We start from the raw sequence: 13,689 nt of genomic DNA, 5'->3' as shown, positions 1-13,689 counted from the left end.
GGACTGCTGCACAAATATATATTACACATGCTTTAACCATCAAATGAGGTGTAAGCTGGTCTAGGTAATCATTATTAAGACCATTTTACAACTAACACATCCATAGAGTTTAGTTGTGAAGTAGTCTATTTCATTGAAGGTGTAATCCCCCTTTTACATGACAGTGACCCCCCTACACGGGCATGCAACTTTTTCTTAGATCAGCTGTTTTCCTCTTTTTTTAAATCTGAGTTTTACTTTTCAGAATTGAAATAATACTATACAAAACCATTGACATTTTGTAATTTCCTGTTTTGTGGTGAAGTAACAGTTGCATGCCTGCAACAGTATTACTCAATCTGATGCAACTGGAATCAATTGCTGTATTTGTTGTTTCTCCTACCTTAAGGATTGTATTGAGAAGACTAAAGAGAAGGTTGAGTTAAGTATGGCATACGCTCTGGTAGTCAATCAGAAAACACACATAGAAGCAACTCAGAGAGAAGCAACTGCTAATCTACAGAGACTAGAGGTAAACAATCACCCCCCCCCCCTTTCCTACCACCACCAGGAAATGCAACATACAACATTTGTCATTTTCATTAATTTGAACATGTTCATTCATTGATATGCTGATTGGAATTGCTGTATGGAAGAGCAATGGTGACTTACGTAGCTGGGAAGGGGTTAAATGTTATTGTCAGTACTGTAGATGAAACTATTTCAATGGAGGTTTGGTGCTGATATGAACTCTGTAATCGGTCAGTTCTCAACTTTAATCTACAGTACATTTTGCAATTGAGGTTTAAGATTGTGCTTGTGTTTTCAGCAGATATGTTTATTATCAAGCTAGGAGGCCTCTTGAACTTTAACGAACTTAGACAACGTTTGTTATTATTCACAATGTTATAGAATGAGAAGCTGCAAAACATGAATAATGTAAAGGAAACTAAAGATAAAGCAAGACAACTCATCAAAAAAGCTCAAGATCTCACTGGATCTGAACAACCATCCGAAGAACTCCGAGATGTGAGTATAATGTTTTTTCCCAAGACCGCCCCCCCCCCCCTGCCTTACACATTCAAAAGAATGTCAAGGCAAACCAACAGTACCAGTGATTAAAAAGTGATTTGTATAATGGTGTGCTTACGATTCGTAATGTGACAGAGACTTTTTCAACAATAAAGCTGCCACAGGATTGTGAAAGCCCTATCCTGTGGCAGCTTTATTGTTGTAAAAGTGATTTTGGCAAGAATAATTTGTGAGTATTGAAACGGGTAAGACCATTTTTGCAAGGAGTACGACTGGGGGGTGTTTTAAAATCTCAATGATTAAAGACACTGGACACCTTTGGTAGTTGTCAAAGACCAGTCTTCTCACTTGGTGTATCCCAACATATGCACAAAATAACAAACCTATGAAAATTTGAATGAGATTGGTCGTCGAAGTTGTGAGATATAGTGGAAGAAAATACACCCTTGTCACTTGAAGTTGTATGCTTTCAGATGCTTGTTTTTGGGAGCTCAAAATCTAATTCTGAGGTCTCAAAATCAAATTTATATATTTTAGTGGAAAATTACTTCTTGCTCTAAAACTATGTTACTTCAGAGTAATCCTTTGATCGTGACCAAGTAGTTTTTTATTTTAACAATTATTTTGAGTATATACCAGTAGTGTCCAGAGCCTTTAATATATTAACACCATAATCTGACCAACATGAATATTTATCCACCTGATCCCTCTTTTACTTACAACGTACTGTGCCACTCTAAGCCCAATCATCTGGATTGGGTGAATTTGCTTTTATTCAATATTTCTTTCTGGACCATAACTTGTCTGGAGAAAGCAATCACAAGAACATTCTCTTAGACCCTTTTTGAAACTTCGACTTTGGATTCGGCTTCAGGCTCCGTACTCTCGTCTGAAGCCCTGTGTGCGTACGCGTGAATTGTCTAAACAACCGCAAGGCCAAGCTAGCCTGAGCGGAATCCCAAGGCAAAGCCGTGGTTTCGAAAAGGGCCTTAGTTTCTTAATGTTTATAAAGTGACTAGATTATGAATTGTTCCTACTCCATTCTGATTGTTGTAATGTTGTGATTGTCACAGGCTTTTGGGACCTGTCCAGATAACATTGATGAGATTGATCAGAGAATTCATCATGTCCGAGCTCAAGCTGACTGCCTCTATGAAACTGATCAGAGGGTGGTGCAGGAATATGAACAGCGTGGAACAGAAATACATCGCCTTGATAAAAAGGTTTGTATCAGCAAAACATGAACTGGCCTGACTTTAATCATTTAAGTATAGGTTTGGAAACCTCAATCCTCTAGCTATAAACCAGTACATTTTAAGATTAAGTAACTTATGGAGGTGGCCTCTGTTGCCCTTGTCTTGGCCTTTGTGCCCCTTCAAAAATTTCCCATAGATTTTAAGATTGGCCAATAAAAGTGCCCTTTTACAGTATTGATTCTGAAATTGCCTTGCACTCTTAAATATGAAATTCCAGGCATGCAAGACTTCATAAGATGGCTACCATAGCAATGAAATTTGAGTCAAGATTTTAAATCAAATGACAGTCACGTGACCATACAGTTGTGTTGTTGAATATTAATCATTTTTGTTTATTTCGTACATAGTTGCTTAATGGTTGGTTTTTGTAGAGCAGCCATGCCGACGCTGTAAAAAGTTTCCATTATTATTATTAATTTGTTAGGCCCTTTTAGTATTTGTTTTCACAACCCCTAAGTATAAGTGAGTGTTTAACTTTGTTGCATTGATGTAAGGAATGATGTGGGCATGGCAACTTTGCGTAGAAGGAAACAATCTACATGTAGATTAAGGTTTGATATAATGAGTTACATGTATGGTTGCTCTGAAAGGAAGTAATGCCACTAGGATGAACATTCATTAGTCAGATCTGAGTTCAATTGGACTCTGATGCTGCATGTTACTTAAGTGCTGTGTGCTGCTGTTGTGAGCTGCTTCAGTGATGTGTGCTGCTTCAGTGTTGTATGGGAATTCTCAATAAAGCTTTAAGTTGAGATTTAGATTTTTTATTTTTTTTCTTGTCAACAGATGGAGAAAAGTAAAGAGTGGATTGAGAGACAACAAGCTGAGATCGATAATGTTGCGCAGATGTGGAAAGAAGAACTAAACAGACTCATCTCGGAGGTCAGCCAGAAATTTTCAAACTTCTTTGAAGCAATGGGCTGTGCTGGAGAAGTCAAACTTCAATTTGAAAATGAGGTGAGTTCAAAATTAAACGGTGGAGTTCAAATATGTTTTAAGGTTGTATCCATAATGACCAGAATGCATTCTTAAGCTTTGTGAGCTTTGTGAAGCTTGGAATTAGGTACAGCTTTTGTACAGCTACTTGCATTTAACTTGAAGGTGCGTTTGTCCTTCTCTATGCATCATGTAATCAAATATGCCATGTATGTTAATACATGATCAAAGTGCGTACAAGATTGCAGGCATAACACATCCATGTACAACAGGGTCATAACACATCCATGTACAACAGGGTCATAACACATCCATGTACAACAGGGTCATAACACATCCATGTACAACAGGGTCATAACACATCCATGTACAACAGGGTCATAACACATCCATGTACAACAGGGTCATAACACATCCATGTACAACAGGGTCATAACACATCCATGTACAACAGGGTCATAACACATCCATGTACAACAGGGTCATAACACATCCATGTACAACAGGGTCATAACACATCCATGTACAACAGGGTCATAACACATCCATGTACAACAGGGTCATAACACATCCATGTACAACAGGGTCATAACACATCCATGTACAACAGGGTCATAACACATCCATGTACAACAGGGTCATAACACATCCATGTACAACAGGGTCATAACACATCCATGTACAACAGGGTCATAACACATCCATGTACAACAGGGTCATAACACATCCATGTACAACAGGGTCATAACACATCCATGTACAACAGGGTCATAACACATCCATGTACAACAGGGTCATAACACATCCATGTACAACAGGGTCATAACACATCCATGTACAACAGGGTCATAACACATCCATGTACAACAGGGTCATAACACATCCATGTACAACAGGGTCATAACACATCCATGTACAACAGGGTACTTACGCCTGTAAACCTGTTTGTTCTTCTGGGTCATGATGTGGCAAATTGTTTTTGAAAGGTCCTGTTGCTTCATCTTTTAAGGCACACTTTGCTCCCCTAGAGACATCTAGAGAAGCATCTCTGATCACTTAAGCCTTGTCAAGAAAAAAAGCTCAACTATCATCATTATTTGTTAAGTAATACACAATGAATATGATGACAGTAATGACACTGATGTCATGTATAGGCACGCATACCTAATTCCATATTTCTCACTTTCAAAACTTTCTCTTTAAAGACTCTGGACACTATTGGTAATTGTCAAAGACCAGTCTTCTCATTTGGTGTATCTCAACATTATGAATAACATAACAAACCTGTGAAAATTTGAGCTCAATTGGTCGCAAAGTTGCGAGATAACATAGAAAGAAAAAACACCCTTGTCACACAAAGTTGTGTGCTTTCAGATGCTTGATTTCGAGACCTCAAAATCTACTTCTGATCAGGTCTTGAAATCAATTTCGTGGAAAATTACTTCTTTCTTGAAAACTACATTACTTCAGAGGGAGCCGTTTCTCTCAATGTTTTATACTATCAACAGCTCCCCTTTTACTCGTTACCAAGTACAATGAAGTACATGTAAGGTTTTATGATAATATAACTATTTTGAGTAATTACCAATAGTGTCCACTGCCTTTAAATTAAAACAAAAAGAATCGTCTGTGCCGAGGAGGCTTCTCAAAGCCCTCTAGTCATTTAAAAGAACATTACAGAATTGGTTTTGCTAGCAAAAACGTTGCTGGCAGTGTAAGCAATTTATGTAATCCACCATATACATATACTGACAAACCTGTAGAAGTTTGAGAACGATCGGCCATCTGGGTCACAAGAGAATAGTGAAAAACCGAATACAAGTTTTGCATATTATCGATGCCAAAACAAAAATGATTAAAACGCACCCGGAGCGATAAACTCCAAATGCAAAATTAGATTATTTATTTCTCATCAAATATGACATTTCAGATAGAAATATTTCAAAGGATATTTTCTACTATCATCATCATTAGACCGTGTTCCTTTGAGCCCAATCCATACTTCCTGCGAATGCAAATGCGATAAGAATTTTGACATCACAAGCTCGCAACAAATAACTCAGAAAAGTAAGAGTGCTCAACTGATGCAAAACATTCAGAGCAAAAACAGCCCTGTGACGTCAAAATGCTTCACATTAGCAGGGAGTACAGTATGAACTGGGCTTTAGTAGTTATCCTAGTGCAATAACATCAAGAAACAATTTAGTGTTCCATGACTTTGTCTTATCAAATACCCCTCTTCAACCATTTTGTTTTGATTGACTTTAATCATCAGGAGGACTATGACAAATATGGGATAAGCATCCAAGTGAAATTCCGCAAGGCAGAACAAATGAGAGAATTGACTTCTCACTACCAGAGTGGTGGTGAACGTAGTGTATCTACAATCCTGTACCTGATGGCATTACAGGAACTCAACAAATGTCCATTTAGAGTAGTGGATGAGATCAATCAGGTAAAAACAATTGTCATTTCCACAGCTGTATAACCACTAGAAACCCACTTTAAACAAACTATCAACTATATGATTACCGTATTTTCCTGCGGATAAGACGCTCGGCGGACAAGGCGCAGGACGCTAAAATGACCAAAAAAATTCAAACGTCAGCAGACAAGGCGCACGGCCGCACAAGGCGCACGTTTAACCGCACACAAAAGAACACCTGGCGCCACCCGGTGTCGGTACATTGACACAAAGATGTAATTTGTTGCCTTTGAGAACCTACGTATACCGACCTTTATCCAATCAGCCAATGCTGTATATTGTAAATAACATAAAGTTCGGCCCAATCAGCGGGCAGAAACCATAGTCCACGCACTGTCTGAAGTTAATTTTATTTGCAACATGAACACAATGCCTCCCTGGACATCCGACGTCCCACAACGAGGATCCTTGCTGATACAGATACATTGCAACGACAGACGGACGTATAGCGTGTGTGTGTAGTAATGTATCCTCCGGCTGGGATGTCGCTGCATGCACATTAATATGCACATGTACACTGTGGATTGCGCTGCTCAATCTCGAGATTGCACAACAGATGTTGGAGACATGTGGGCACCTTATTGAGCGATGTTCGCCGACGGGTTGCGCTACGCTCTCGCATTTGCGCTGCCTGGAAATGCCCCAAAATTCCCACGTGACTGTGCCGATCCCAAGCATGCCCAGACATAGCCTTAACGTATAGATACGCAGTCAAATTCCATTGCGGACTTGAGAGCAGTGACTATTTGGGCATCTATGTCACTGCACGTTCATTGTATCCAATGGGAATCACTGGATCTAGCGACAGGGACCTGTCTTTATCCCTGCGGATAAAGACAGGGGCCCAGTCTAGCCCAGACACATCGAGTCTTGTCTCAATGCGTTTATTGCTGGTTCGCGTAATGTTTCTTGTATTTATTGTCACACGTGCAGTAACAACGACTATAGGCGTGATATCTGCTTTTGTGTTGCGTGATTAATTTAATTTACAGACCTCGGAACGGTTGCGTTTTGGGGCTAATTTTGTGTGTCATTTTGAGAGATTGCCAGTCAATATGCATATACTAATGCATGGGCTGAAAACAAGCAGCATATCTCCTATTTACAGGGTTTACAGGGTACATAGTATCCTAGTATCCAAAACATATCAACTACTAATAGCATATCCACTATCTACTACTACTTCAATTTGAAGTTTGACTAACCACTTTTTTTCCTTTCAGGGTATGGATCCAAATAATGAACGTCGTGTTTTTGAGCTTGTGGTCAAAACTGCCTGCAGAGAAAACACCTCGCAGTACTTTCTGATCACTCCAAAGGTAAGCCTGAATATAAGGCCTTTGCTAACCCCTCAGCTACTGACCAGGAACCATCTACTAAAGGAGCAAACCATATCAGCAAAGGGCTTTTCGTTTTATAGTAAACTACAAAGTATGTGAGAAAAGTACATTGTGTCTGTGCCAAAAAATAACTTGACTCAATTGTTTTGCATCATACAGGCTCCTAGCTTCAGCTAAATTTTTGTATCAAAATTTGTTAACATGTTTGTTTTCATGAGGGATAGTTTTGCGTTTCAAACGGGTGTTTTATTAACATATCGAAGGGCACACATTATTTGTGGCAAGAACATTTACTGAATGAATTTGCAGCACCTTAGCACAGTGCTCAAAGAGATCGGGTATAGACCGAACAAAGGAGAGCTCCTTTCCAAACACAACTCTCAGTCTGCACAATCCAAAGATATGCCCATTGCGGTCCTTCCGTACATTGGTCATACCTCACACAAAATTCAACAGATCCGCCATGAAGTGGATGTCAAGGTCTACTACCGAACTCGCAATAAGTTGGAAATGAAGCTACACACCCATTAAGACAAGCATTACATTTGCAGTCGGGCAGGGGTCTATTGAATTCCTTGTTCATGTGGGAAAGTGTACATTGGCAAGACAGGTAGAGACCTTACTAACGGGCTGAAAGAACATAAAATGGTCGTAGAGGGGAATATGAAATATCTGCCATTGTCAAACACTCTACCGATTTAGACCATGTCATAGATTGGGATCAGGCTTGAATCATAGCACCTGAGAGACATTGGTATACAAGGCGTATAAGGGAAGCTATATCGAAATACACATACATGACATTGTGCCACAAGATATCGGTTATTTCATCGGCAGTATTTGGCATACTATCCTACCACCCTCCTCCTCTGACAACCCACAGTCTACTGACACGCCCCACTACACAGGGCTTCCTCACACAATGGGCAACCCTCACATTAGCCCTGAGCCCACCAACCACAGTTCTCCTTCCGGAGAACCAGCCAGAGCGTTGACTGACTCTAAACTGAAACCTCCGAACCCCTTTAAATAGGCCCACTTCTCTCTTAACTCTTCAATCTCTTGACGAAGACTAGAGCAAGCTAGTCTAAAAGTTGAGACCAGTTTAAGAACAGACTCCGCGGTAGTACAGTCAATACTGATCCTTTAAGCTGAAGTAGTAGTCCCAGCCAATTTTATACCCTCCACCCAGGTAGTAGTCAAAAAGCAGGACAGTTCTTTTCAGCTGAGAAATCACCCGAACATTTCGATAAATCTACTCTGCGGTAGTAGAATATATAGCAAGACAGATCTCTAAAAAACAAACTCTACCTGGTAAGTAGATACACACATGGTGTTACTGTAAACCAAATATTGATACCTCACCATGCAATGCCTCAAATCACATAAAGAATATGATTTCAAAGAACTTAATCAATTCTTGACAATGTTACAGTTGAAACAAGTTCTTAAGCTGGTCTCCACTGCATTACACCTATAATGTTATCAACCATTTTATTGTCTTGATTTGTTTTGACAGCTACTTTTGAACCTAACTTATGGACCGAAAATGACCGTCATTTGTGTCTATAATGGCCACTGGATAATGCCATACAGTCATTGGAATGTAGATGCATTCTGTAGAAGACGTCGTCGCTTGATTGTACAGTAAAACAGTCAACTGGGTGCCATTGGATAATGCCATACAGTCATTGGAATGTAGATGCATTCTGTAGAAGACGTCGTCGCTTGATTGTACAGTAAAACAGTCAACTGTGTGCCATTGGATAATGCCATACAGTCATTGGAATGTAGATGTATTCTGTAGAAGACGTCGTCGCTTGATTGTACAGTAAAACAGTCAACTGGGTGCCATTGGATATTGCCATACAGCCTGTTGAATCAAGAAGCGTTTTGTAGGAGACGTCATGGTTGTGGCTTAATTGATTCTTTTTGGGGCATCTTGGCCATTTCATACAGTTCTCATAAATGGCAGTTGTTTGTACAGTGTAAAGCCCCCTAAAGTTTGGTCTATTGGAAGGAGTTGCTGAAAGTACAGACAATCATAAAGTGCCACACATTGATATTGTCCAGTGGATTTTCTCTTATAGTGATCAGGTTAATGTCAAATCAGAAATTTTAAATCAGCTTAAAGAAACTGGACACATTTGGTAATATTGTCAGAGATAGGCCCTATTCCCACTTGGTGCATCCCAACATAAGGCAAAAGAAATAATGTTGGACTGCCCTTTCACCTGATTTTTTCGCTTGGGTCGGTCGGTCGGGATTTATTTTTATTTTTTTAAATGTCAAAGGATGCCAGAAAACTGCATAAACATTTCATGAAAGATCTAGTTAATGATCATCTTATACATCTTGTTCAAGCGCTCTTTTTGTGTCTTTATTTTGGCAAATTCCGTCAAAAATAACTTGCAAGAGTCATTTCACTCACCATGTTTTATAATATTATATGAGTAATACAAAACATGTCTAGTGCCTTTAAAAAAACAGTACAAGTGATTATTCCTGCCGGCTGCATCAAAATTGTGATTTGGGTTTTGATTCGTGATCAGCACTGCCTGTCACTTAAAATTTGAACTTTAAACCGTTTTATAAAATTATAAAGTATTGTGGTACTGAAAGAAAAGCAACTTGTTTATATCGTGTAAAACGTGATTATTTTGTGGTAAGCTTTATACATGTACATTTTTCACTTCACATTTCTTTACATTTTTTGGATGTTATCTTGTTATTTGTTGATAATCATGTTTTCTTAGTTCGATCTTTACAATGATTAATTTGGGGTGTGAATAAATAAATAGACAAACTGTTGTAAGGGTATTTCAAATCATAGAGGTAGAAATACACTGAGACACATGTTAAGACCACAACTCATTCGTACCAATGCTGTACAAATGGAACCATCAGGGCCCAATTTCATGGCTCTGCTTATCGTAAGCATAGCATCGGCGCTTACGGCAGCAGGGAATTCTGTGCTTACGGCAAGCGTATTTCACGGGTTAGCAGCGACTTTTGGCTTGTGTGCGTGCGTACTCCATGTTACTAGGCATTCTACGCTTACAAGGATAAGCAGAGCCTTGAAATTGGGCCCTGCTGGTACTACCAGAGTCTCAATCAGAGATGGCTTTCCACACTGAAACCATTCATTACTGGAGTGAGTTCTATTAAACTTGCATTAATCATGTAATATTATATTTGTCAGGATTTTCAAAAGGCACCTCACGTCTCCTGTGTATGAAGACCGAGCCAAGCTGTAGAAGTGTCTTTTGTTTTCATAGGTGTGATTAATACTGAATTGGCCCACCATGGACCAGAACAATTGTATGCAAAGAACTGTTTATACTTCATATCTTTGTCTGAACAGGGCCCAATTTCATAGAGCTGCTAAGCACACAAATTTGCTTAGCATTAAATGTCTTCCTTGATAAAAACAGAATTACCAACCAAATGTCCCCGTGATTTTCGGGATAAGCAAACAATAGCTGAATAACAAACAATATGCAAAAAAAGGAAATTTGGTTGGTAATCCTGTTTTTATTGAGGAAGAAATTTCATGCTAAGCAAAGTTTTGTGCTTAACAGATCTGTGAAATTGGGCCCTGATGCAAGCAATTTCATGAAGAGCATTACAGCTTGTTCTGCTTGGTGGCTTATTTCATGTTATATATGTTCTGATCCTGGCTGTATTTTAAATTGCCAGTCAAAGAAACACATGGAGATGGAACTTCAATTTACTGGGTCTCCTGTGTCAAATGGTCAAATTTCCCCCTATTTTACCAGTTCAGGGCAAATTTAATCTCCAATAATTGGCAATCTCCACAGAATTGAAGATGCCTTGGTTATCACTAAACTAAACACAAATCAATAAGTTGATAAATAAATTACAATAAATGCAAAGGTCTCTTTATTGTTTTTGTTTTTATGCCCTGCGGAGGGGATGCCACCGAAGGGGCATACTGTTTCCAGCATGTCCTTCTGTGTGTGCGGAGTCTCATACTCGGTTCCTTCTGTGTGTGCGGAGTCTCATACTCGGTTCCTTCTGTGTGTGTGGAGTCTCATACTCGGTTCCTTCTGTGTGTGCGGAGTCTCATACTCGGTTCCTTCTGTGTGTGCGGAGTCTCATACTCGGTTCTTTCTGTGTGTGCGTGGTCTCATACTCGGTTCCTTCTGTGTGTGCGGAGTCTCATACTCGGTTCCTTCTGTGTGTGCGTGGTCTCATACTCGGTTCCTTCTGTGTGTGCGGAGTCTCATACTCGGTTCTTTCTGTGTGTGCGTGGTCTCATACTCGGTTCCTTCTGTGTGTGCGGAGTCTCATACTCGGTTCTTTCTGTGTGTGCGTGGTCTCATACTCGGTTCTTTCTGTGTGTGCGGAGTCTCATACTCGGTTCTTTCTGTGTGTGCGAAGACAAAAGAAAAGTTGTCTCGAGAAGTACTTGTCATTTCAACTCCAAACATGGTTTGTGGACTGGTCTTGGGATCTTGCTTTTGCACCTTAGGCCAAATGTCGAGGTTATTCGGTTAAAACAAAAGAAATGTTGCCTTCCCACCGTACTAACCCCTCTGCCTTCCATAACCCCTCCTCACCTATCCTTCCCCACTGATCTCTCCCAGCCTTCCATAACCCCTCCTCACCTATCCTTCCCCACTGATCTCTCCCAGCCTTCCATAACCCCTCCTCACCTATCCTTCCCCACTGATCTCTCCCAGCCTTCTACCCAACCCTCTTTGACAATGATGGCAAGGCTCCCCACTATATTTCTGAACTTCTTTAAGTTTACACTCCATCAAGAAATCTTTGATCAAGTTCCATGCTTCTTCTCATTGAACCCAAGTCTCGACACTCATGGGGAGACAGGTATTTTCCTTCAGCTGCGCCACGCATCTGGAACTCTCTACCACTTAATCTTAGATCTTGTCTTTGTACCACAAAATTCAAATCTCTTCTCAAAACTTACCTTATGTCACAGGTTTTCAAGGACTTATTTTGTTGTGTCAGTTTTTTCTTCGTTTTGTTTTGTTTTTCTTTGTTTTGTTTTGTTTGTTTTGTTTTGTTTTGTTTTGTTTTGTTTTGTTTTGTTTTGTTTTGTTTTGTTTTGTTTTGTTTGTTGGTTTTTTTTGCGCCTTGAACACCCAGCAGGGTGGATACGTGCGCATTACAAGTCTTATTATTATTAATGATTAAACCTCGTTTCAAAAATGTAAAGCAGAAAGAGTATAAAATTGGGGGGGGGGGGGGTTGTAGTGTGTATGAGTGTTTTCACCCATTGTTTTTCCCCACCTATATGGCAGAGTATCCGCAGCAGTGCTGCAGCACAAAGTTGCACAAAACTGGCTAAAATTATAAATAAAAAAATAAAAAAACTGTGTCAAATGCCAAGAAACGGACTGGCTTGCTGGACATTTGTGTTTTCAAATACGACTTTTCTTGTTTAATATAGATTTGGATACCTTTGCATAGATAATTGCGTTTTTCCACTATTCATGTCGATCTGAATCTTAAGATAGGTCAGCAAAAAGTCCGCTCAAAAACTATTTAAAATAATGACAATAAAATAAAACTACTAATTTTTTAACAATAGCACAGAAACAAAAATTTATTTCGATGGAAAAAAGGCAAGATTTTAAAAAAAAATTCCGAGGAACTTGTACAGCAAAGTTAAATTTAAAGATAGGATCATAGATTGGTTTTTGCCAACATCATGCCGATTTATAGGCACAATTAAAAAGAAATATACAACAAAAAAACTTAAAGTTTCTGCTGAAAACAGTATTTACTTAGGCTACAAGAGAAACCAGCAAACAAATCTGGCCAGGTATTTTCACACGAGTATCAGGTATTTTCACACGAGTATCAAATTCATGGGCGTTGGGTACCAACCAACCACAACACCAACTACCGACACCAACCCACAGAAATCTCAGGAACAATGCCTGTGTGAATCGTTTCTCAAATCCAATGTTTTGGATGAAAAAAAAGAATAAAAATACTTTGAACAAAATCCCTTCTCAAAGTAGTTTATACTACCGACAGCTGCAGTGTTTCTCAACAATTGTTTATAACTATGTATTCCATTTTACAAAAGATGTTTCCAAATTCACTAGTAGCTAATGGTTATTATTCACAATACATGTCATTGTCATACATTATGAATTATAAAATTGAGAATGATTTAGAACAATGACTACAAATTGAATTTTTTGAAAATGACAAACCTTTACATACAAGAATGAACTCATGAAACAAAAGCTCAGCCATTGCCAGCAGTATCATAATAACAATAATAATAATAATAATAATAATGAAAGCATTTATATAGCGCCCCACAAAGAACGGAGCGCTTTACAATACACAAAGAAACAAACAATGCAAAGACAAAGATACAAAAAACAGTACAAGCAAAATAAAAAATGGCCAGATTAAACAAATAGATGAGTTTTGAGCATATTTTTGAACCGTTCCAGTGTGTTGGCTTCCCGGATGTTACGGGAAAGGGAATTGCAGAGCCGGGGAGCAGCGGCTTGAAAGGCACGATCTCCTGCGCGTGATTTAGTTTTACTGATGTGCAGAAGTGTTTTGTCGTATGATGAGCGGGTGGCATAGGCGGATGATTTGAAAGAAATGAGTTCTTGAAGATATGAAGGTGCTGTAGAGTGAATACAAT

General features: G+C 39.2%; 1 protein-coding gene across 3 annotated transcripts in view; it reads left to right on the top strand.

Annotated features, from left to right (window-relative positions):
* The window catches only part of LOC117295439 (structural maintenance of chromosomes protein 5-like), a 44,125-nt gene extending 33,664 nt beyond the window's left edge, over window positions 1–10,461 (top strand). For 2 of the 3 annotated variants that reach the window (XM_033778094.1, XM_033778096.1), the window contains exons 17-23: window positions 389–511; window positions 892–1,008; window positions 2,085–2,234; window positions 3,054–3,224; window positions 5,479–5,658; window positions 6,912–7,007; window positions 8,548–10,461. In XM_033778094.1, the coding sequence (XP_033633985.1) occupies window positions 389–511; window positions 892–1,008; window positions 2,085–2,234; window positions 3,054–3,224; window positions 5,479–5,658; window positions 6,912–7,007; window positions 8,548–8,679 (969 nt within the window). In that variant the 3' untranslated portion in view covers window positions 8,680–10,461. The remainder of the gene's footprint in view (window positions 1–388; window positions 512–891; window positions 1,009–2,084; window positions 2,235–3,053; window positions 3,225–5,478; window positions 5,659–6,911; window positions 7,008–8,547) is intronic. The other variant, XM_033778095.1, reaches the window with a different exon arrangement.
* The last annotated feature ends 3,228 nt before the right edge of the window (window positions 10,462–13,689 follow it).

This window comes from Asterias rubens, chromosome 10 (genome assembly GCF_902459465.1).
Source record: "Asterias rubens chromosome 10, eAstRub1.3, whole genome shotgun sequence".
Lineage (NCBI taxonomy): Eukaryota > Metazoa > Echinodermata > Asteroidea > Forcipulatida > Asteriidae > Asterias > Asterias rubens.
This window is presented reverse-complemented; position numbering and strand designations above follow the sequence as displayed.